Below are 21,489 nucleotides of genomic sequence, written 5' to 3' on the forward strand. Positions count from 1 at the left end.
TTGGCATTTTATAACGTGATAAACCAAAACCAGAATTCTCACCAAAATTTATTTTCATCAGTGTCCGACTTAATTTCACAAATAGTAATATAAAAGGAAAAATTCCCCCCATTGAAATGCCTTATAAAATAAAGATTGGAGCTTTATCCGAAATGCTTGGGCCAAAAATTCTTTACATGTCTTTCAGGATAAGCCTCCCTCTTGCGTTGCGCCATTTTCTGAACTTTTTCTTTATTAAAACTAAACGCTATTTATTGAATTTCACCAAAACAGCTTCACAGAATCCCAGATCAGCAACCCCTAAGAAACCAGGTAGAATGATAGTGTTCCTTTTCCCTTAGTAATAAAGAAGACCATTTTCTTGATCGGCTTGTGCGTTGTAAAGATCAAAGCTTGGAGTGCAAAAGGGTATGTCTGTAATAGGGGCGTGTTCACAGTTTGTTTACGGAGAGGTTTATCAGAGAGATGAACAGTGGGCACAGTGCTTGGTGAGTGGGAGAGGGTATCTGTTTTGTCACAGGAGTGGTGGGTGTGAGAACATATGGGTTGGAAGCAGAAAGAGAGAAAGGAAGATGAAAGGGAGAAATTTTCGCGTGGAAGCGATGTGGCCAGATTTGTCAAGACCAAGTCAAGTTGAGATGGAAGAAATCACTGATTCCGACCACCTCGATCAAATTCTTCTTCTTGCCCACGACAACTCACAACCTATCCTCATTGATTGGTTCCTACTCTCAACAACTTGTGTTATTCTCTCAAGTAAAAGTAAATTATGCAGTAGTTTTGAGGATATATATGTTGTTTTATTTTTGTAATGCAGGATGGCTACTTGGTGTCGGAAATGCATCTATTTGAAGCCCAAGTTGGAAAAATTAGCAGCTGAATATCTCAACAAGTAAACTACTCATTGTGTCTTCTTCAGTTAGATGACTCTTAATATTTTCCTTTAAGTCAAAACTATGTTAATCTGATATCAGTTCTGTATAGCTGCATATAACATTTGAAGTGAACACTAGACTCAGCTAAATAGAAGTTTATTGCTCTCAATTGTCCGAACATTATACACAAAATATATGACATTTGAAGGGACTGTCTATGAATCCATCCTGTCTTGTTAATCCAAAGCAAATTAATGTTGCTACTCATTCGTTTGTTTTCTCATCCTTGCATGTTTCAGAGTCAAATTTTATTACGTGGATGTGAATAAAGTACCCCAGACTCTAGTCAAGAGAGGCAACATATCTGTAAGTATGGATCTTCATTCTTAATAATTTCAGTAAAAGGATGTTACACGATGTTGTGTGCTCATTTTGACTGTTGTTTTTTCTGTTCTGCAATATACAGAAAATGCCAACAATTCAGGTGCGTTCTCTCATTAAGTTAATTTTTGTATGTGATAACATTAAAAGAAAGTAATTTTTGTGACTGGAAAAAGATGATTTGGATATACATAGGAAAATAAAAGAGAAAACATGAATTGTTTGCAGCTGTGGAAAGATGGAGAGATGAAGGCAGAAGTGATTGGAGGCCATAAGGCCTGGCTAGTTACTGAAGAAGTCAGAGAAATGATCCAAAAGTTCTTATGATTATTCTGTTTCCTCAGAAAAACAAGAGACAACAAAGTTACAACTGAAGAGACTGATCTTCTAATTTATATATCTTTCTTGTTAATACTTTTTGTATGTTGGCAACTGCATGTAGTTGTAGGTTATATATATTAATGGAATTCTGTACCATAGCTGAAAGAAATTTAACTGGGAAAAGAAGATGCTCAGTGTTTGTCCCTCCCACTCACCTATTAGAGGATTAATACTAAGTTAAAAACTTACAATTGTTTTCTATTAGTGACAGAAAAATACTATTAGAAATGGAGTTATGAGGGAAGCACATTAACAATTACCTTGTACATGTAGTTGATTGTGATGATTGCTAACAATTCATGTTTTAATAATTGGCTTTTTATTTACTTACAAGAGGTGGATTTGGAGCTGAATCTGGTTTTGGTTCTTAGTTTCAACTACAAAGATTAGGTGATTGAATGCCAATGGTGAACTACCACAATAAGAATAATCTTTCAACAAAGTCGCTTTGGCCGAGTGGTTAAGGCGTGTGCCTGCTAAGTACATGGGGTTTCCCCGCGAGAGTTCGAATCTCTCAGGCGACGAATCAAATCTTTTACTTTCGTTCTGTGTTACATTCCTTTAACAATTAATTCATAAATTTTTGTGAATGGATTCACATATTAACATATATTTTCTTCAGGTTGAGATTATATTAGAATAGTAAATAAAAATTAATCCTCTATACCATTAATACAGAAATTTCTTTTTTTGCAATACACACATTTTTACCCTTTAAATATAAATAATCATTTATTTAAAATTTACTTATTTTAAATTAATATAATTATTTTTTCATTGTATCCTTCAAATAACTATTTATTTAAATTTAATCGTTATCTTAAATTAAAATAATTATCAACAACCAAAAAGCACTAGTAAAATAATAATTCTTGTAAAGCAAATATTTCTTTAATTTTCTTTACCCTATAAACACACTAGCATATACCAAACACCAATTCCGAAAGATTATATGTTCATGAATGAGTCTGAGGAGCTTCAATTATGAAAATCATACTTTAGTAATTACAGTGTTGTTTCGGTATTTAGCATTCATTTTCAACGAGGTATAAATTTTACTGTTACTTAGGTAAGTTTTACTTTTACAATTATTAAAATTAATTTAACATTTAAATATTAATGAACTGTCCTGTTATATGTGTCAGTAAAATAGACTTCGGTATTACGCTTTATCAACTGAGATTATATTCATTCAACATTCAGAAATTGCATAGCTCCGTATTGGCAAACAGAAGTAGCGAGCAAATTGAGATTTGAAACATAGATTTAACTGATATGCTTCCGCAGAGGTTCTGTACCAACATTCCAACAGCAGGCAAAAAGTCACAATTCTCAATGTCTTCTGCTAATCACCTTCATAGTATATCATCTAATTACCAAGAATGATTGATGCCGATTAACAATGTTTAGTATTGCTTATATCATAGTTCTAAAACTGCATATCCAATTACCACAGAAAACAAGATTCGCCTTTATCCAAGCTAAACGAAATGCCAAAATACCAAAAAACAGAACTGCCATTACATTAACACGAAAGCATAGCTAAATTATCAAATTTCCTTGGCCTGCATAATATCAGGAATGACAAGAAAACAATAGTCTCTAAATTCTATATTTCGAGTGTGGTATAACTTGAAGCAAGGTGACTTCTCAGATTTCAACTTATTCATCGTATGACAACTGACATTAGTCTCAGATAACACTCAAACCAGATATGTAATTGCACAAACGAAGATGCATTATCCATAAATGTCACATTATCCATTAATCTTACTGATGAATATGAAATGAAAATCAGCTAGCTCAATAATGCAGGGAATACAATCACAAAACTCTCAAATTCCAAAACCAAAAACCGCACGTATCCTTTGGAAGATGAGATCCCGCCACCCCCTTTCGGTGTTCTCCGCAACAGTTGCATTCCCGTACCTGTATCAATCGGAAACCAAACCACCTTAGCAAAATCAAAGCAAACAAAAACATAACTTCCATAAGACCAATTCCAAGCACACAATCATTCACCTGTCCTCTTCAGGCACATCAGAATGAGTCAGCTTCACAACCGTAACACCCGTTTCAGGCTCCTCAAACACAAGCCTCACCTGCAAATACACACGTATTGGAATTACCATACTGTAAGTTGTGTGAAATTTAGTTATTTGGCTTTTTATTTTTTTTCTAATAGTTAACATAAAAAGCAAAAGACTTACTGTGGATTGAACTCCATCGTTCCAGCTTCCGAACCTCCATTTCTGCACAATTAACTTACCCTCCTGCAACTCCAAATTAGTTCCAGTCACCGATCCATCAAAAATGCTAAACTCACCACCAACCTCTTTACTAATCCTCGCATTGCTCTGCGTGAAACCCTTCCATCTATTCTCATCCATCAATATCTCATACAAGTCCTTCGCCCTGCAATTGAACCTCTCAGTCATACTAATACTCTTCACTCCCTTCTTCTCCTTCTTCTTCGTAGACGTCGAAGTTTCCTTCTTCGGCGCAGCCGTAGTGGGCGGTGACGGCGACGGAGCCGGCGCCGGCCGCGCCGGTGATGGCGACGGAGACGGCGCCGGCTTCTTCTCCAATTCGTCTTTAACAGGACCGCCTCTGGCCATGCTCTGCACCCAAACCCTAACCTTCTCCAAGATCAATGGCTTCCCCTTGGAAAACATTGCGTCCTTGATCCTCTTCCCTACCGGTCCTTCGTCGTTGACGGTGATTCTGAGCTCGGGATCCTCGTCGGCATTCTCGTCGGATATGTAGGGAATTTCGACGGCGCCGTCGACTTGGAGAAGCGAAGCTCCGTTGGAGTCCTTGGCCTCGCCGTGCCAATTGAGCGTGAGGCTGATCTCGTAGCCGGGGATGATCTTTCCCTTGCGGACGTTGATGTAGGCCTCACCGTCGAGGGAGCGGAGTGAGGTGGTTTTGATGAAAAGATTCCCTTCGCCGTCAAGAATTGTGAGGTTGGAGAGGAGGGAAGAAAAGAATGTTCTGGACCATTCGAGACAGTTGGTCTCCGCCCAGTGCCAGTTGTGGACGTTGGTGCCGTCGGGGCGGTCCTCCACGATCCACCGTTTGTCGCCCTCGCCGTAACGAGCCATTGTAATTGCGTGTTTTGCGTTGTTGTAATTGAATGGTTAGAGAATAAGGGTTTTTGTTGTTATGGTTATATAACGTCTTAAAAGTGTGGAAAGGTCTAGAATCAGATGATAGAAGGCTCTAGTTTCTTCTTCTATTGGGCTGGGTTTCTTTACATTTCACTTTTACTTCAACCTCATTTTTAAGTTTTTTCTTTTTATTTTGCTTATTCTATATTATTTTTTTCTTATTCCATATGTACTTTTCAGTGTATATTTCTTAGACATTTGTATGAAAATAAAATGTAAATGCTAGTGGAAAGAAGACAAAGGTTTAGTTTCATATAATTAAATATCATCTTGTAAGAATAATAACAAATATTTGTAGTTAGATGAACAATAACTACATTAAGATTAGCAAACGAAATTCTAAAAAATTTGAAAACAATACAATTAATTTGATTGAATACTTAGTGTCCAAATATTGTTTGGTTAGATCAAAAGGTGAGCAAAATCTAAAGAAGAATCTTTTTTCACAATCTCACCGTAATTATCTTTATTAATTATTTTAGAATTAAAATGATGACCATACTATAATTTTAACATATAATTTTAAATTATTATATATCTAATTTAAAAACTTACTCTTTTCTTTCATGTTTGCAATTTGATGAAGATATTAATCACATAATTTAAAAAAATAAATAAAACTATGGTTATTTTGAGAAGGAGAGAATGAGATAGAGAAGTAAAGAAAGGCATATGCGGCATGTCGTCGGCACTCTCCATCCCCACCAAAACGCCGTTGGAGCGCAACTCAGCTTCTCCGTCTTCTGACTCTGACGTATTTGCCTCCTTCCGTTTCCGTGGCACCGTAATGAAGCGCAACCAGCGTTTCAAACGGGTTGCCAAATCCAGGTTACCGGTTCAACAAACCGAACCGGTTCGGCGTTCGCTCCGAGTCAAACCCAACCCATTACCGGAACCAGACACTTCTCCCGTTGAAATGAAAATCTTGCCACGCGATTTCTTCCAAATCGATGCCCTGGACCTTGCCCCACGTTTACTGGGAAAGTTTCTTCGCCGAGACGACGTCGTTCTTCGGATCACCGAGGTATACTATTCCCATTACAAAGCATGCAACTTTGTCGTTTGGCTTTATTGCGATTTAACGCGGAATCAATGGCAGACAGGTTGAAGCGTATAGACCAAACGACACGGCTTGTCACGGTCGTTTTGGTGTCACTTCAAGAACTGCCCCTGTTGTAAGATTGCACCTTTATTCTCACTTTGAATCTCTATATGCTAATTAGGGTTGTCTAGAGTAAGATTGGTGTGTGTTTGTGTCTATTTTGTAGTTTGGAGCTGGTGGGCATGCCTATGTTTATCTTTGCTATGGTCTTCACATGATGCTGAATGTGGTGGCGGATAAGGAAGGAGCTGGCGCTGCTGTTTTGATACGCTCTTGTGCTCCAGTTAGTGGTAATGTGAAATACTGTATTTAGGTTATTTATAGTTACTATGAAATGAACCATTCTATTGCTTGGTGTGTCGTAATTCCAAGGCCACTTTATTAGATTTTAATGTACCGATTCAGTTTATGAGTGAATAAACGGATAAACTGTGATTAGGTGTTCTTGGTCTTTCAAGTGACTTATTATAGGGAGTTTTTTCTTCAAGTTGTCTTTGAAAAAAAAAAAAGTCTTGTTGCCTGCAAAAGAATAAATCATCACAAGCTTGTAAATTCTTTTGGCTTATTTCGGTTGGGTACAAACTGTAGACTGGTTGAGTGTCACACATGACTATCAATAGAAGGGTGTGGATAAAATGTATGTCCAACCGCTCTTGTTAATCTAAAGCAAGGAGCTGGCTGGCCAGTTGAAAAGGTGAAGGTTTTAGTGTGAGTTAATCATTCTTTTTTCCCTTCTCGGTTCCCAGATCAGTAACACTAACATTTCAGTCGATTCTGTACTTTTATTCATTATAACTTAAGCCTGCATAAATTTATTTATAGATTTATTTTATACTATTGGACAATGTTACAGGATTCGATGTCATTCAACAGCGCCGAGGTCTGAAAACTGAGAAACCTATACTTCTTACTGGTCCTGGGAAGGTTAGTTCTTTTCCTTTCCTCCTGTTCACCTATTTTAGATGCTTAAGGAAAGATGTTTAGGTTAAAAGTTTTGCACTGCCATTTGACTTGTCAAGTTAAAGATATTAACATTCTGGTGTTTCACCTGCAATGACGAAATGGAAAAGGTAATCGTGACAGTGGAAAGCAGATGGAAAGAGCTAACTCTGAATATCATAAGAGAATACGAGAACTGAGATTGGATTCTTGGCTCAATACAGACTTGTCTTTCTTGATAAATATCATTGAGATTAAAAAAGGAAATGGAAATTGTACCTTAATAATGTTCAGTAGATACTCATGGATTATGATTTTATACATGCTTGTTTTGTTTCCAATTTGTGGCTATTTCTGAAATAGGCTGACTCTGTAAGTTTTAAAAGACTGTGCTTCGGCTCCGTTAAGTGTATAGAAATCTCACATGACATGATGGATTAGAAAGGTTCAACATTTGTGAAATTTAATTTGTATTTGCGCAACCTTTTGGTACATGGCAGAATTACTATTTATCATATTCTTGCTAGAAGGGAAAAGTTAGAGAGGATAGAAGGGTGGGAGGAAAACGGGTTCATTATTTATTTCTGCTCCTTTTCTTGACCAATTTATATGTTTTTTATGAGGACTTTTAGAATTGTTTGGAATGACAATTCTTTTCTTGTGAAGGGTCCATGCACATCTAAAATATCTCAGTTTTTTGTTTTTTTTTAAATAAGAATAATGTGAATGTTCTCCCAAATCTTAGGTTGGTCAGGCATTGGGTCTATCGACAGAATGGTCTAACCATCCTCTCTATACAGCTGGTAAGCTTACAAGTTATAATTGAAGCGTCTGAGATGTAAAATTGAATCCATTTGTTTTTTGAAAAGTGAAAAGTGTGTGATGCAGGTGGTTTAGAACTCTTAGATGGTCCAGAGCCGGAAAACATATTGGTCGGTCCACGTGTTGGTATCCAATATGCTTCACCAGAGCATGTCAATGCATTGTGGAGATTTGCCATTGCAGGTACCCCATGGATTAGTGCTCCCAAAAACACTCTCAGGCCGGCCTTGTAGTCAAAATAGCTGCTTAAGGGAAAATGGTTTCATGATGATTGACTGATTACTTAAATTCCTATGTATATATTTTCACCTTAGAAATAGATTGGAGATTGATCCTGCATCACCTTTGAACTCTACTTAAGGTATGGCAAATGTTTATCCTAAAGTCTAACATAAATTGATTTTAGCTATACTAATATGTAAGAGGAGTGCTTTCCGACACAATCCTTCTGACACACTACTATTAATGAAAATACTCATTTAGTAAGAAAAGAGACACATAAGTAAGATTTTGTATATATCTTAACCAATTGTAAACAAATTAACGTAAATTATTTGTCGTTTTTCTCTTTGTTTTAGGTATGAATTTGTTAATGGACATTGATTGTATATACTTTTGGATGTATACTTGAATTTTAAACCAAAATATTATAATGTGTTTAACTTATATTTTTGTTTTGTGAGTATGATTTTCTAGTATTATTTCATTTGTTTTAATATATACCGAAATCGGTATTTCCCATAGATTGTCAAGCAGCCGTAGGTTGTATTTGAATTGGAACATGGAATTGTCTGGAAAAAGAAATGAAATGGACGTGGAGTTATTCAGAGTAAGGAAAAGATGATGAAGGGATTTGAGATAAAAGTTTATGAAAATTAATGAGAGTAAATTTGATAGATTAAAAAATATTTTAGTGGATAAAAGTAAAATATCATCATTTTTGTTTTTAGTTGTAAAAGTAATTTATAATAAAATATAATTAGCATTAATTATATTAAAATGAATGTGAGTTATTAATATTATTATTATTATTATTATTATACATGTATAAAACCGAGATTATTCTCTAATCAATTCGAAGAAACGAAAATTGATTATTCTCTAATCATATTTCCCAAAACAATGAATAGCAGTACCAATATAAAGAAGCATGTGCAGAGGGGTGGAGAATCGATTAGGAGAGAGGAAAATTGATTATCCTCCTTTATATTTCTCAAAGCATTACCAATATACAAGAATCCATGAGAAATGAGGAGAATCGATTATCTGGTTTTAATATTACAACACAATCAGTTTTCTCAAATTAATAGAGAGAAGAGAATGGTTCTATACTTTTGCAGAATCGATTTTTGGCCCCTTTATCCCTTTTCTCCTGCAACACATCACCTCCCAAGGCAAAAGAAAAAAAAATCTAGGAGTCGAATCACGAGGGAAGACAGCCAATTTTGAAAAACTGCAAATATGGAAACATTGAAGGAGCAAATCGTAATTGCATATCATGTGACATGGCTTTTCGCTCTCTGCTCCTCACTTGAGCAAAGACGTCCTCGTTGCAAATCCTACAAAGCCGTCCGCACAATTTTCTTCAGATCAATTGATTCAGACGATCCACTCACTTCTTGTTCCTTCCTTGCCTAAAGGAAATCAATGGAAGCAAACAAAGACTTAAGCCTTGTTCATTTGAATAGATTTGAGAGAGAGTAATCGAGTGAATTTGAGTTAATTTGAAAGTAATTTTTTTATTGTTTATTTGAGTGACTTTGAAAATAAAGGTGGATTTGAAAGTAAAGTTTGTGAGAATTAATGTAGAATTTAATTTATGTGACAGATTAAAAAAATTTACTTCCAAATTCATTCTCACTTATCTCTAAATCTATTCAAATAAACAATAAAAAATTTATCTTCAAATTCTCTCAATTACTCTTTCCCAAATCTACTCAAGTTAAAAGTTTAAAACATTTTCACATGCACCAATAAAAGCATAGGGATAAGATATTTATTTCCTACCTTTGTCTCTTTTTTTTTTGTCAGAACAAAAAGTGAGAAAGTAAAAAATAAATCAACAGAGTAGGAAGTAAAATTGTTTATATTAGAAAAAAAATGAAAAGAGTGAAAACATAGAGAAAATTTAAATGATTATTTAATACGATATAATAAATAATGTATAATTTAATAATATAGACATCGTATCCTTGGACAACGATATTTAACATGAATTTAATTAGAAAAAAAGTTCTTATATCACCGTAATCAGTTTACTTTTAAAAAATAGTGGTTTGAAATTAGGTTAAATATATATTTTAGTCCTCATATTTGTTTTTCATTCTCAATTAAGTCCTCATGTTTTTTTTTGTCCCAATTGCATCATAATATTTGTAAATTTGAAGAATTAAGCCCTCTCCGTTTTTTTTGTCCCAATTGCATTATAATATTTATAAATTTGAGGCAATTAAACCCTCTCAATTAACCTATAATGTTAGTGGCCAGTTAACGGAAAGGGCTTAATTGCCTCAAATTTACAAATATTAGGATACAATTGGGACAAAAAAAAACATAAAGACCTAATTGAGAATGGAGAACAAATATGAGGACTAAAAGATATATTTAACCTTGAAATTATAAATCAACAGAATATTTCCTTGCATTTCTCTTTAAGGTGGAATATTATTGCAATGGTGGTCCATAATATCTTTCACTCCTCTTCATCTCAAATCATTAGACCAAACCAACCCTTTCCTTTTACATCAATTTTAACAGGACTGAACTAAACCTACAAAAAGTTGCTACAAAAAAAAAGGAAAATAAATTAAAGGGATACCTTCTGAAGAAAATAAGGATGATGTCATATCTATTGCTGCTCGTAAAAAATTCGGTAAATTTGAGAACGTGTACTTTAAGGCAGACAAATATTTGGTGACATCATAAAATATGTTTACAAGTTTAATACACCTTTCTAAAAAGGCTGAAAGTGATAGCACCAAAATGGTAACGAATGACGAATAGTCTCATAGGAGGAAAACAGGTAGACCCAAGTTCCAACCCTTCACCGCTTAGTTTACCTTGAAATAGTCACAATTACAGTTTTCACTCCTAATATTTTCCGACATCATCCAAAAAATACAGAATGAAGTTTATATTCTCTGATTCCAAATACAGTTCTACCTTTTCTTAAGGTAGTTATTTACCGTCAATATTCCTCCCTTTTACTTAAAAGGATTAGGAACGATATTATTTACACAAGTTATTATGATGTGAAAGCAAAATCCAGGAGACAAACTAAAAAAAGAGGAAACACGTGTAGATATCAATGGGATTTTAGCTAATTGGGCTCTTATATAGCAATTCGACATTTTTCCATTGGACGAGGTTGTCTGGTTACATCGATCAAATATTGACATGATATTTTATATCAATCATGCTACAGACATAAAGACAAAATACTAACATCTCTAGATCTTTCTGAATGGTTTTACTTTCACCTAGTGTTTACTTTTGTACTTGTACCTCCGGCAGTAGGTCTTACCCTATCTGACCTACTGTCCTAATCAAGGTTGTATTTGTCTTCTCCCGAATCTCCACACATTTTTACCATTGTCTTCTGAAATATGCATTAACTTAACTTTCTCACAAGAATTCATTCATCTAAATCCTATTTTGAATAGTATGCCCACTCAATTCGTTAAATTATTTTCTTATTGACCCTTTTTCCTCATAGTCCATAAAACATCATTGGAAAATTAACCCCCTATGCTTGAATAGCTTTTTTTTTTGTTACAAATAATACTCAACGCACTTTTCCAATTTTAACCTCAGCTAGGATTAACGAGCCTGTAGCTAAACTTACATTCTACAAACTTCACCTTAATTCCACCACTTGAACAAAAGAAGTGCCTCTAAAACTTGACACCTGGTCCACATCTCTCTCAAAAGAGCATGCCTGGTAAACACATTCAGTACCACACGCTAAAAGGAAGTTTACCCTTGAGTTGATATAATCCTTTAGTCACCAGAAAAATTTGTTATGAACCCCGCCTTTTGTCCTCGTACATATCCTTGATTTGATGCCTTGATTATATGCAATTTACACTCCTTTCTTCAGCTACGACTTTCCCAATACTCATCTGGACAACTTGGCTTATCATATGCTCTCTTTGTAAGTACAAGAAACGGGAAGAGCAATATTATTTATTGAATGGACAACGTGCCAGCTGTCAATCTTGTACAGTGATAATAATAAGTATTTGGTAGTGCATATGCAACACAGCAAGATTATTACTAACCATGTTAATTTTACATCTCACTTTAGTCCAAACAACTAATTTACTACTAGAGAAGGAGAAAGGTTTTGCTTCATCCACATAATATCTGCAAAAGAACAGGAATCAAAAACTACGATATCTGAATCACGAATAACATGGGCTTGATTGAACCTTCGTTAAGAACTCAACCTTGTGTTGGTGCAAGACTGAGCTAACTCAAAATTAAAAATATTTACCTTCAAAACTTATAATGTTGACAAGAAAATTCCAAAAAGCACTCCATTTTTATCTACTAGTCAATTGCTTTAACTGGAGTTCTTGTCAAGCATCTTTATGCCAAGTTAGAAAGAATATCAACGATTGGCAAAATAAAATTTCGGTTTAACAATCAGCAGCCGCTTAATGATACCAAAACATGAAAAAAATCAGTGGCTTAAGTCGATTGTCATTGAGTATCCTCTATGATAATTCATTTACCCTGTACAGTCTACATTCTCACAACATTTTCAAGCACCTAAAGTTGCTTAATCACCTCTATGATAATTTCCTACTAAACATTCAACAGTTCTAATAAATACCGATTTGTTATAAATCTCTATAATAAAGAACTCTTTAAAAAGCAACGTAACTTGTTTCCGTCAGTCAGTTTTCGAAGGTGAAATATGACTACATTAATACTTAAGTATGAGTCAAAGCAATTATTCAACTCAAACTCTTTTCATTTATTGGTAAGTGCTATTACTGAAATAACAAAATGAGGTTTCACTCTTCAACACTAGAAGAGACAAAGCAAAAAGAAAATAAAAAAGAAGCTCTTTCATGTTACCTTAACAGGTATAAAGTATAACGATTGCATAGTAAGCATCTAGCTACTTGATTCACATGTGGCTTTATATTAACTGCTACGAGGCAAAAAAAACTCAAACACTCTGTAGAGTGAGAAGAGATAGTACACCAGAAGAAATACACAATACAAAAACTAGATTTTCCAATCACCTTCATTCAACCAAAATCTAGGATACATATGAACAAATCTCCAAAAGCACAGCTTGAAAATTTTGCCCAAAAAATAGCTAAATCATTAGATATTCAGATACTTACGTCTGTACTACTCACATCGTGCATCCAATCGAATATTAATAGCTTCATATCTGCAACAATCAATCTCGCAAATCTCAAAATGTGTCTACCTGTAGAGAAGGAAGAGGTCACATTTTCCCAAAGAAAACATAAAAAAAAAAGAAATTGAGGAGGTCAAGGTTTCCAACATACCTATGGTCAAATAATGACCCATGGAATGCTTGGTCCAAAGGAAGTTAGCAACAATAGAATTGTTCCACTCAAACACACAATGGAAGTTAGCTGGTCGCAAAGCTTTCAATGCCGTATCCTTATGAGAAAACAATGCTCAGCCTGACCCTCAGCCTTATTCACAAATTTTCTACACGCTAGGACACAACCGCCTGTAAAATTCGTTGAAGTCAAGACGGAAAAAGAGAAATTTTAGATCAACATGCTGCTGTACAGGCAACTGAGAAATGAATTCCTCTTGCAATGATGAATACTCCTTAGCAATTGCATCAAGATCTTGTCCCATATTTCGTAGAAATTCACCAGCACGTTGTGTTAGTGCTTTTCTCCCATCTACAATCCAGGATCCTGTATCTGCATTTTTATCATTCAATTGCTTTCGTGATCGTGTTTTATTCTGGTCTCGAGAGGATTGGGAGGATTCAGTGATTCTGAAACAAACACAAGGTCAAATGTCACGCATAGCAATATATTTTTGTTTTTCAGGAGTGAATAGGTGAGAGAAGATTTAAAAAATTAAAAAGTAAGATGAATACCTTGCTTGTAACTCATGAATACCTTCATACAATCGATCAGCACGGCTCCGAAAACGTAATATAAGATCAAATATTACAAGTAGTGACTTGTAAAGAGACTGGGAAAGGTCTCCAAGGAGAGATTTCTCTACAATAGAATGTAGATATTTCTCATGAGCTGCAAGTAGATCATCAAGATCCTTGGCTACTTCAATTTCCGCCAAAAAATTTGACCATGATATCTCCAGCACTTCAAACATTATATAATATTGTAAGTTTGAAATGAAGTGATTAATTTCAACCCAAAGAACCTGACAGCGCCTCAATGTTGAAACTAACTGCATCTTTACTGCATGTTGCAATCTGGTAAAGGAATTAGAAGTAATGCAGTTTGGTTTCATGGTTTTCCAGGCACCAGTAAGCGCATGTTCCACTCTTTTAAGCTTCCAAAGAAAATTAAAAATTCTTAAATACCTTGCCATCACAGACTCTGTGAACACTGTATCAAGTGGAACCCTTGCATCATATTCCAACGAAAATACATCCCAGCCTCTATCACCGCTCTCATGCGGCATCATTTTAACCCTGAGCCTATCCAAAATGTCAGGATCCTCATACTGAGCATTAGATGCTCGAATTGCGGTTTCCAGCAATCCCGAAAGTTTGAAAGAGCTAATAGTGTTAGCTGGCTCAGAGAGGTCAGGTCCCACAATATCCATAAGATACTGCACAAAATCACCTTGGCCAAGCAACAAATACTGCTTAATTGCAAGACAGTGTTCTTTGAACTTGTACCTCTTGAAAATCACATCCAACAAATGCTTGTCGATTCTTTTTGCAGCTTTATCTACCAATAACTCAAGGGTATCGGTTTCCCCATACCCAAAACCACCTCTTCTTGCTGTCACTTCATTATCAGTGATAACCTCAGTCGCAGCATCCGCCCAACCGCGATCCTCACAACAAACGCGAAGAAAATTAATCGACTTGCCAGTCCTCAAGATCCTCTGCGCAAGTGAAGGCGGAATGAACGAAGGAAGCATCGCATGGTGAAGCCTATACCCTTCTCTCCAAAGTGATTCAGCTTTAACAGGCTGCCCAACAATGAAAAACTCAGAAAATATATCCTCCAACTCCCCTTCCAAAACCCACCTCCTCACCATCTCAAACAGCGAAGAACACACTCTCTGCAACAACCTCCTCATAAACTCATGAACCATCGGATCACCATGCTGTGCGTGCAAATGAATCGCCCCCGCCATAGCCCCGCCGCGCAAAACCCTACACTTCTCAACCAAATCCGCCATCAGCCTCATCTTCACCATTGGCTCAGCCAACCAAACCGCTAATCTCCTCAGCGATAGATAGTTCCCAGAACTCGCAGATTCGGACACCAAAGGAATCGGGTTCGAAGCCTGAGCCTCAAGAACCGCCAACAACTTGTAGTACTCACTGAGCTCATCCTGCAAAGCGGAACAAAAAGCTTGTCCCACGGTTCCCACATCTTCATTGGGAAACCGATCCATACTCTGCGAAATGTAACCACTAACCTTCCGAAACAAACCACCCAATTCACAAAGGTTATGAACCATACTCCTAGTGGCTCTCGGAACCCTAAACGAATCGGGTATCACATAACGCTTACTATCACTCTCGAATTTCACAAACCTACCATCGACCCCCTGGCAAGCATAGAGCACGTCCTTGACGATAACCTCTTCCAACACCTCGTTTTCTTCCTTGACCAAATTCACGAACTCCCGAAACGCGACTTCGCGGCGGTTCTCGGGATCCTTGGAGACGAGCAAAACGCCGTTGCTCCAGCCCTTGTTGGAAGCGGGTTCAGAGATAGCGAGGTTGGGCAAGAGAGGTGTGGTGGTGGCGGGGATGGCGGCGGTCTTGTGGCGATCTTCGGAGATGATTTTTAGGAGGTAGATGACGGCCCATTTATTGTTGACGCTTTGGGCTTTGGATGCGAATTTGGAGAAGAGGTCGGCAAAGGAGAGGGCGTCCGCGGAACGAGCGTGAGTGGCCAGGCGGCGCTTGATGGAGTCGGCGATGGCTGCGGCGTCGGGAGCGACGGAGGGAGTGAGGCGGCTGGAGAGGATGCGGAGGGCGTAGCGGAGAGAGTTACGGAATTCGGAGGAGTTAGGGTTTAGAGGCGGGGAATTGGATGGGAGGTTTTGGGAGAGCAAGCGGTGAACTAGCTCCTTCACCAGATCTGGAAGCTTTTGCTGGTCTTCTTCTTCCTCCATCATTCTGCTTCTGCGCCAACAAACTTTTCCTTTTACTGTTAATTTTCTCAATGGATTGTGGAGTGAGAGTAGAAAATAGGAGTGCTTTTTTGATTTGTTATGGGCGGGGAAATGAAACGCAAATGCAATAATGCTTTTAGCGTGAGCCCCTTTAATTTTTTGAAACCTCAAAATCTCTATACTCAACTCCACTCTCAAAGCAACAGTACCAACTGTAAAATTTCTTCTTCACATCAATTTTAGTGTATGTTTTCCTTCACAAGTTTTTCTCTTGTGTTCTTCACAACAACAACAGAAAGAAACTTAGGTTTCAATTTTGATTGGTTGAGATATAAAGTTACATGGTTAGGTTATGTATGAATTTAATTCCATTTAAAGAGTTTACTTTGAATGGAATCATAATGTGGCCAAATTACACTATTATTTAATTATAAATATCGTATCTTGTATGCTCACACTGCTCCTTTTAATTATTGGTTTTTAATTAAGTTCTGAATTTGCAGTTACCTCAACCTTGAGAAAAAAACATTGGTTCATAGGGATATTATTTCATTTAAATAAAACATTCTTCACTTCTCTCTTAACAAATATTTATAATATAAAAATATAATTACTTTAATTGAAAAGTAATTTTGTATGTTGTTCTCCTTGAATAGTTTATTGATACAGGCCAAACAATCTATAAAAAACATAAATGAATTTTTATTTATTATTTGTTATTTATTCTTTATATACATTAGAACAAGTTTTCCATAGTTTAAGTACTACTAAAGAAATATCACACATTCAATTATAATATATATATATATATATATATATATATATATATATAAAAGTGTCTCTATAGTTATTTAAAATATAATTATAAGTTAAATTTATATATAATCTAACACTATTTACATATTTATAGAAGGTTCATTAAAAATTTTAAAGAAAAGAGAGACATTAAAAAAAACTAAACATATGTATCATTGTAGTCTAGGATTTGCTTTATCGATCGATCATCTTCCTCTACTCATATTCATCAGGTGATCATTCAAAATTATATAACAGATACAAAAAAGAAAAAAAAAAACAACACAACAAAGGTGAGCTAATATCAAAAGAATAAAAAATAGAATTAACAAAATAGCGTATAATATTTTCATTTCAAACTAAGCACAACACCTAAACATATTAGACATTTAGATTCAAAGATCTAGATATATGTGTTATTGTCGAGTTATGACGAGTTGTGTGTGACACCCAGGTACTAACAAGGGCGGGGAGTGATTGCCGGTGCAAGAGGCACGGACAAGGAGCGGCTCCTGGCGGGTTTCCAATGGAAGGGGCACATGGACGAATCAAACATACACCTGAATGAGAGAGATCTAGAGACTGTATAGGTATGGGACTATAAGATTGAAGGATAGCTTAAAGGAATTAATTTAGCTACTCATATCAACAAATGCATTTGTTTTTCGGTAGCCTAACCCATAAGAACCCCATGGTTAAGCGTGCTTAGCCTGGAGTAATTTAGGGATGGGTGACCTTCTGGGAAGTTTTTCCGAAAAATGTGTGAGTGAGGACAAAACACATTGGAAAGCCTCGTGTTGATGTGTGGGGGCAGTCAATATTCCCTGTAAGTTGTCGAGGCGTTACATTGTGCATTATAATGGTGAAATAGTTGGCTCACTCCAAGCTATTACACAAAGTTAGTCCATTAAACAACGCTTCAGGCCAAAGTAAAACTTCTAGACTAGGAGCTTCTACTACTTTCACCACATGTATCACCCCTTTCTACTTGAGAATGGATGACTATCAAAGTGTCTGAATTACCTCCAATACTGAGCTCCTACAATAACACATACACTACTTGTGATGGAATCCTGTCTCATGTAGTCCTCTTTTTACATTTTATCGTATTTGTAGTGTAGCTTGCAAGGAGCATGGGTCACTATAAATACCCAGCTCCTCACTTGTACTATAGACTTTTGAGAATATTGAGAATAGAATTTTCTAATTCAGAAACTATTCTCTCTTGAAAGTCAGGCTAGAGAGTCCAAGAGACCTCCTCTAGCCATCTTCCAAGCACCATTTCCACTTTCCATTTTCCAAAGCTCCACCGTGCTTCTCTCTCATCGTCAGCCACCTAAATCATTAGACAAATTCTCTCTCACGCATCAGAGAAAGAATTCTTCATTTCTCACAACTCCACTCGCGCACACTCATTCTCTTCTCGCCTTCGACGTCCACGGGAGAGTTCGTCGTCCTCGAGAGTCCTTCGTCACCGTCAATCAGGTTCTGTTTCACCTTCTTCTTCGTAACAGAACCACATCTTTGTTCTTCTTTTTCAATCTCCAACCTCAGATTAGGGTTTCTTCCTTCTCTGACCATTTTCCTCCATTTTAGCCGATTGAAACTTTTTTTTTATCAATTGATTTTCATTTTCCACCGTTTCATCTTTTGTTTGAACCGATTAATCGGTTTATTTTGAGTCTCCTCTCCATTTTAGGGTTTCTTCATGTTCAGTTCGTGTTTTCACCGATTGATTTGAGGTTTTAGGGTTTCTCAGTGTCTGATTAGGTTTTTCTAACATTATTTTCCTTGTTATTTTTGTTATTCCGTTGCATTCTTCATTCGGAACCGCTTCGAGGAACCTCTGGATCGAGTTCGCGTCACGCCAATCGATCAGTTCCTCAGGCATCTTTCATCAACTTGAAACATCCATTAAGAATTTCACCTTATAAACTCTTTTAAAACCATACTTTAATACATACATAACCTCATGCATAAACTTTCATGATATTCAATATATATTACCAATCAAACTTTAAAGTATTGATATATCTTCCATCCATAAGAAAAAATAATAACAAACAAAAACCCAAAATGTTAACAGGGCACCCAGCCCAGAACTCTGGTGCTCGACGTCATCTGCAGTAGGCAAGTGGTGTCCAATGCTTAAATACTTTGCTCGAAGTCAAAGAGCTCATTGACTTCGTGGTGCTCAATGCCCAAAGTGGCGCTCAGCGTCTTGAAGGCCAGAAGCTCATGGGTTTGACAGTGTTGAGCGTCACAGAGGATCGCTTAATTCATACTAGATGACAAACAACTTATTGTACTGATTTATATGCACCTTTAACCTATCCAAATGGCCAAACTAACTTCTCTAACACTAAGATTGATGCAAAAAAAACATGTTTATAGATGAAATTGAGTACCACTTTGCTTTGGTCAAAAACAAGATGCAATAGATAAACTCAACCACTCTAAAACACCTATAACCAGTTTTACACCTTATAAACCATAAATTTGCAAACTAAAGGTCTAAACAAGTCATAACTGATTAAAAAATAGACCATAAACCTTCATTTTTAACTTAGACTTTCTCTTTTATATTTTCAATTATTAAAACCCCTAAAAGTATACCCAAAGCAACTTAAACTCAACTTATTGACTACTTATTAACTCAACATCAGAATTACAATTATTTTAAGTTCTAGACAAGTTTAAAATATTTAAAAATAGCTCCCCAACATTAGTTATAACTCAAGAAACACTCTTATAGAAATTCACCAACTAAAACCTCAATTTATAACAAAAACCAGCCCAACAACACTTCCTTTTGACTATTACCAACTCTATAACAAATTTATACCTCATATAACTCCAAATAACAACATCAAATATTCAATTAAGCATTATTTCACAAACATACACCACAATAATCACCAGTGGGCAATTATTCACTCATCAAGATACACACTTCACTCCAATTGTAACAGATTCAACTTAAGTATACATTTCACACTTTATCAAACATAATTACATACTTCTTAACATGAAATTAAAGAAATTAGTGGCTTCCTTTACCTGGTGGAAAGCTTAAACAACTCTAATAGCCCAAAAAACCTTGCCTCAAATCAAATAGCTATAATGGTACCTACTGGCCGCAAAATGATGATTAGGGTAGGTCCTTAGAATCATTGATCGAGAAGAAACTAGAAAAAGAGATGTAATGACACATGCGACAAGATTGAATGCGTACATCTTAAATAATTAATCAAAGGAAAAAGAAGTGAAAACTAACTTACTCTATAGAGAAATTTGATTGCTTGAAAATGTAAACATCATTGTCGTAATTGTCTAGACAACTCTTAATCGTCAAAAGGATAACTCATGAACTAAGAATCTTAGAGAAAAGGGAGAGGAAGTTTAGAGAAAAAGTTTTAGAGAGATGATATGTATTTTAGATAATGAGACATGTTTATAAAATTCTATTTATATTTATGAATATTTAACATTAAAATAATCAATCTCATTATTTTAAAACACTCATAAGCTTTAATACTCTATTTTCTAATTTCTTACATTAAGCATATTTGGTCAAAATAAATAGAGGTATAAACTTAGTGAAAATGGGGTAAGAATAACATGAACCATGTCAAGTGTCTTAAAATGTTTTTCTTTTCTTGTGCTTTGTTCTAATTTGTTGTTTTTCCATCCATGTGACAATAAATAAATGTGGGACTCATTTTCCTCTTAGATTCAAATTAATAAACTACTCAGGGGTTATTTTGAAAAATTTTAATTTACTTTTTCAAAAACAATTATATTCATAAAGTATTTTTATATTAATTTAGAAACTAAGTATTGTAAAAACCTAAAAGAAAATGACACTTTAAAGGGGATGATGGTTTAAAATAATAAGACTCAATTATTTTAATGTTAAAAAGGTTTTAATATAAATAGTTTGGTTGATAACAAACTTCATGATTTTAAAACAAATTTTTTAAAGTATTCTAATTTTTTATAAGAGTTATTCCTTTATGCTCGTCTTTTTAAAAACCATGACAATAGGATTTATCATTGCAATGACCTCTTCAATTTGAATCGATTAGTTTCTTCGTTCATGTAAGTTAAATTTTAGTCATTTTTCTTAGTTTTTTTCTATTCTTTGTTGTAACATCCCAAAAATATATGTATAAATCATATTGAGTGGAATACATCATATGTAATAAAGTAAAGCAGTCAAGAGTAGAGTCAGATGAAGTATATATAATACAGTCATCCAAAATGAAATGTAAAAGCTCTACATATAGTCATAGAGTCTTTCAAAAGAAGAAAAGAGTAAAGGAAATTAAGTTATATACAACAAAATAACTGAGCTACACTACTCTACAACATCAGCAGTGACTGGAACATCAGGGTCCTCTAAGATCTGCTCCAAAGGTGCCTCTCCTACCTCTGCTCACATCCATAATTGGATGATCATTGCATAAGGAACAACCACAAACAAAACAGACAACACACATGCAAGGGTAAGCTAGAGTTCAAATGGAAACAAATCAATTACAATTAAACATAGTAAAATAGGCATACAAGCAATTAGGAAGAAATAAATATACAAGCAAGCTAATCATGGAAGGACAATGATATTAAGTTGTGGATTTTAGTTTGATTAAGTGGTGTTAGTTTTAGACTCGTCCGGACCCGG

The 21,489-nt window shown here is 35.5% G+C and overlaps 4 protein-coding genes and 1 non-coding gene across 12 annotated transcripts; 3 read left to right on the plus strand and 2 right to left on the minus strand.

Moving 5' to 3' along the window:
- Positions 1–148: 148 nt before the first annotated feature.
- Positions 149–1,841, plus strand: LOC106757103 (thioredoxin-like 3-1, chloroplastic). 2 transcript variants are annotated; one of them, XM_022779054.1, is made up of 5 exons: positions 149–721; positions 818–892; positions 1,175–1,245; positions 1,342–1,359; positions 1,485–1,841. In XM_022779054.1, exons 1-5 carry the CDS (start codon positions 411–413, stop codon positions 1,529–1,531), a joined length of 522 nt encoding a protein of 173 aa, XP_022634775.1. In that variant the 5' UTR covers positions 149–410; the 3' UTR covers positions 1,532–1,841. The 2 variants fall into 2 exon arrangements, with proteins under 2 accessions (XP_022634775.1, XP_014495176.1); XM_014639690.2 differs by having other exon boundaries at positions 150–721; positions 1,175–1,241.
- Positions 1,842–2,079: 238 nt separating this feature from the next.
- TRNAS-GCU lies at positions 2,080–2,161 on the plus strand. The gene has a single exon. It is a non-coding gene; the product is annotated as a tRNA-Ser (tRNA).
- Positions 2,162–3,084: 923 nt separating this feature from the next.
- Positions 3,085–4,790, minus strand: LOC106757163 (activator of 90 kDa heat shock protein ATPase homolog). The gene is made up of 3 exons (XM_014639771.2): positions 3,848–4,790; positions 3,660–3,739; positions 3,085–3,566 (listed from the first exon to the last, which is right to left on the minus strand). The coding sequence occupies exons 1-3, from the start codon at positions 4,739–4,741 to the stop codon at positions 3,473–3,475; spliced, it is 1,068 nt and encodes a 355-aa protein (XP_014495257.1). The 5' UTR covers positions 4,742–4,790; the 3' UTR covers positions 3,085–3,472.
- Positions 4,791–5,427: 637 nt separating this feature from the next.
- On the plus strand, positions 5,428–8,087 carry LOC106757343 (DNA-3-methyladenine glycosylase). Of its 2 annotated transcripts, none has more exons than XM_014639986.2 (6): positions 5,428–5,831; positions 5,911–5,982; positions 6,076–6,199; positions 6,763–6,833; positions 7,594–7,651; positions 7,737–8,087. In XM_014639986.2, exons 1-6 carry the CDS (start codon positions 5,487–5,489, stop codon positions 7,901–7,903), a joined length of 837 nt encoding a protein of 278 aa, XP_014495472.1. In that variant the 5' UTR covers positions 5,428–5,486; the 3' UTR covers positions 7,904–8,087. The 2 variants fall into 2 exon arrangements, with proteins under 2 accessions (XP_014495472.1, XP_014495474.1); XM_014639988.2 differs by having other exon boundaries at positions 5,613–5,831; positions 5,907–5,982.
- Positions 8,088–11,004: 2,917 nt separating this feature from the next.
- LOC106757760 (gamma-tubulin complex component 3) lies at positions 11,005–16,334 on the minus strand. 6 transcript variants are annotated; one of them, XM_022779059.1, is made up of 4 exons: positions 13,777–16,334; positions 13,202–13,671; positions 13,031–13,119; positions 11,005–11,819 (listed from the first exon to the last, which is right to left on the minus strand). In XM_022779059.1, exons 1-2 carry the CDS (start codon positions 16,011–16,013, stop codon positions 13,371–13,373), a joined length of 2,538 nt encoding a protein of 845 aa, XP_022634780.1. In that variant the 5' UTR covers positions 16,014–16,334; the 3' UTR covers positions 11,005–11,819; positions 13,031–13,119; positions 13,202–13,370. The 6 variants fall into 6 exon arrangements, with proteins under 6 accessions (XP_022634780.1, XP_022634779.1, XP_022634777.1 ...); XM_022779058.1 differs by having other exon boundaries at positions 11,005–11,878; XM_022779056.1 differs by having other exon boundaries at positions 11,005–11,886.
- Between the last annotated feature and the right edge of the window lie 5,155 nt (positions 16,335–21,489).

The sequence above is a fragment of the Vigna radiata genome, chromosome 3 (genome assembly GCF_000741045.1).
Source record: "Vigna radiata var. radiata cultivar VC1973A chromosome 3, Vradiata_ver6, whole genome shotgun sequence".
In the NCBI taxonomy this organism is placed as follows: Eukaryota; Viridiplantae; Streptophyta; class Magnoliopsida; order Fabales; family Fabaceae; genus Vigna; species Vigna radiata.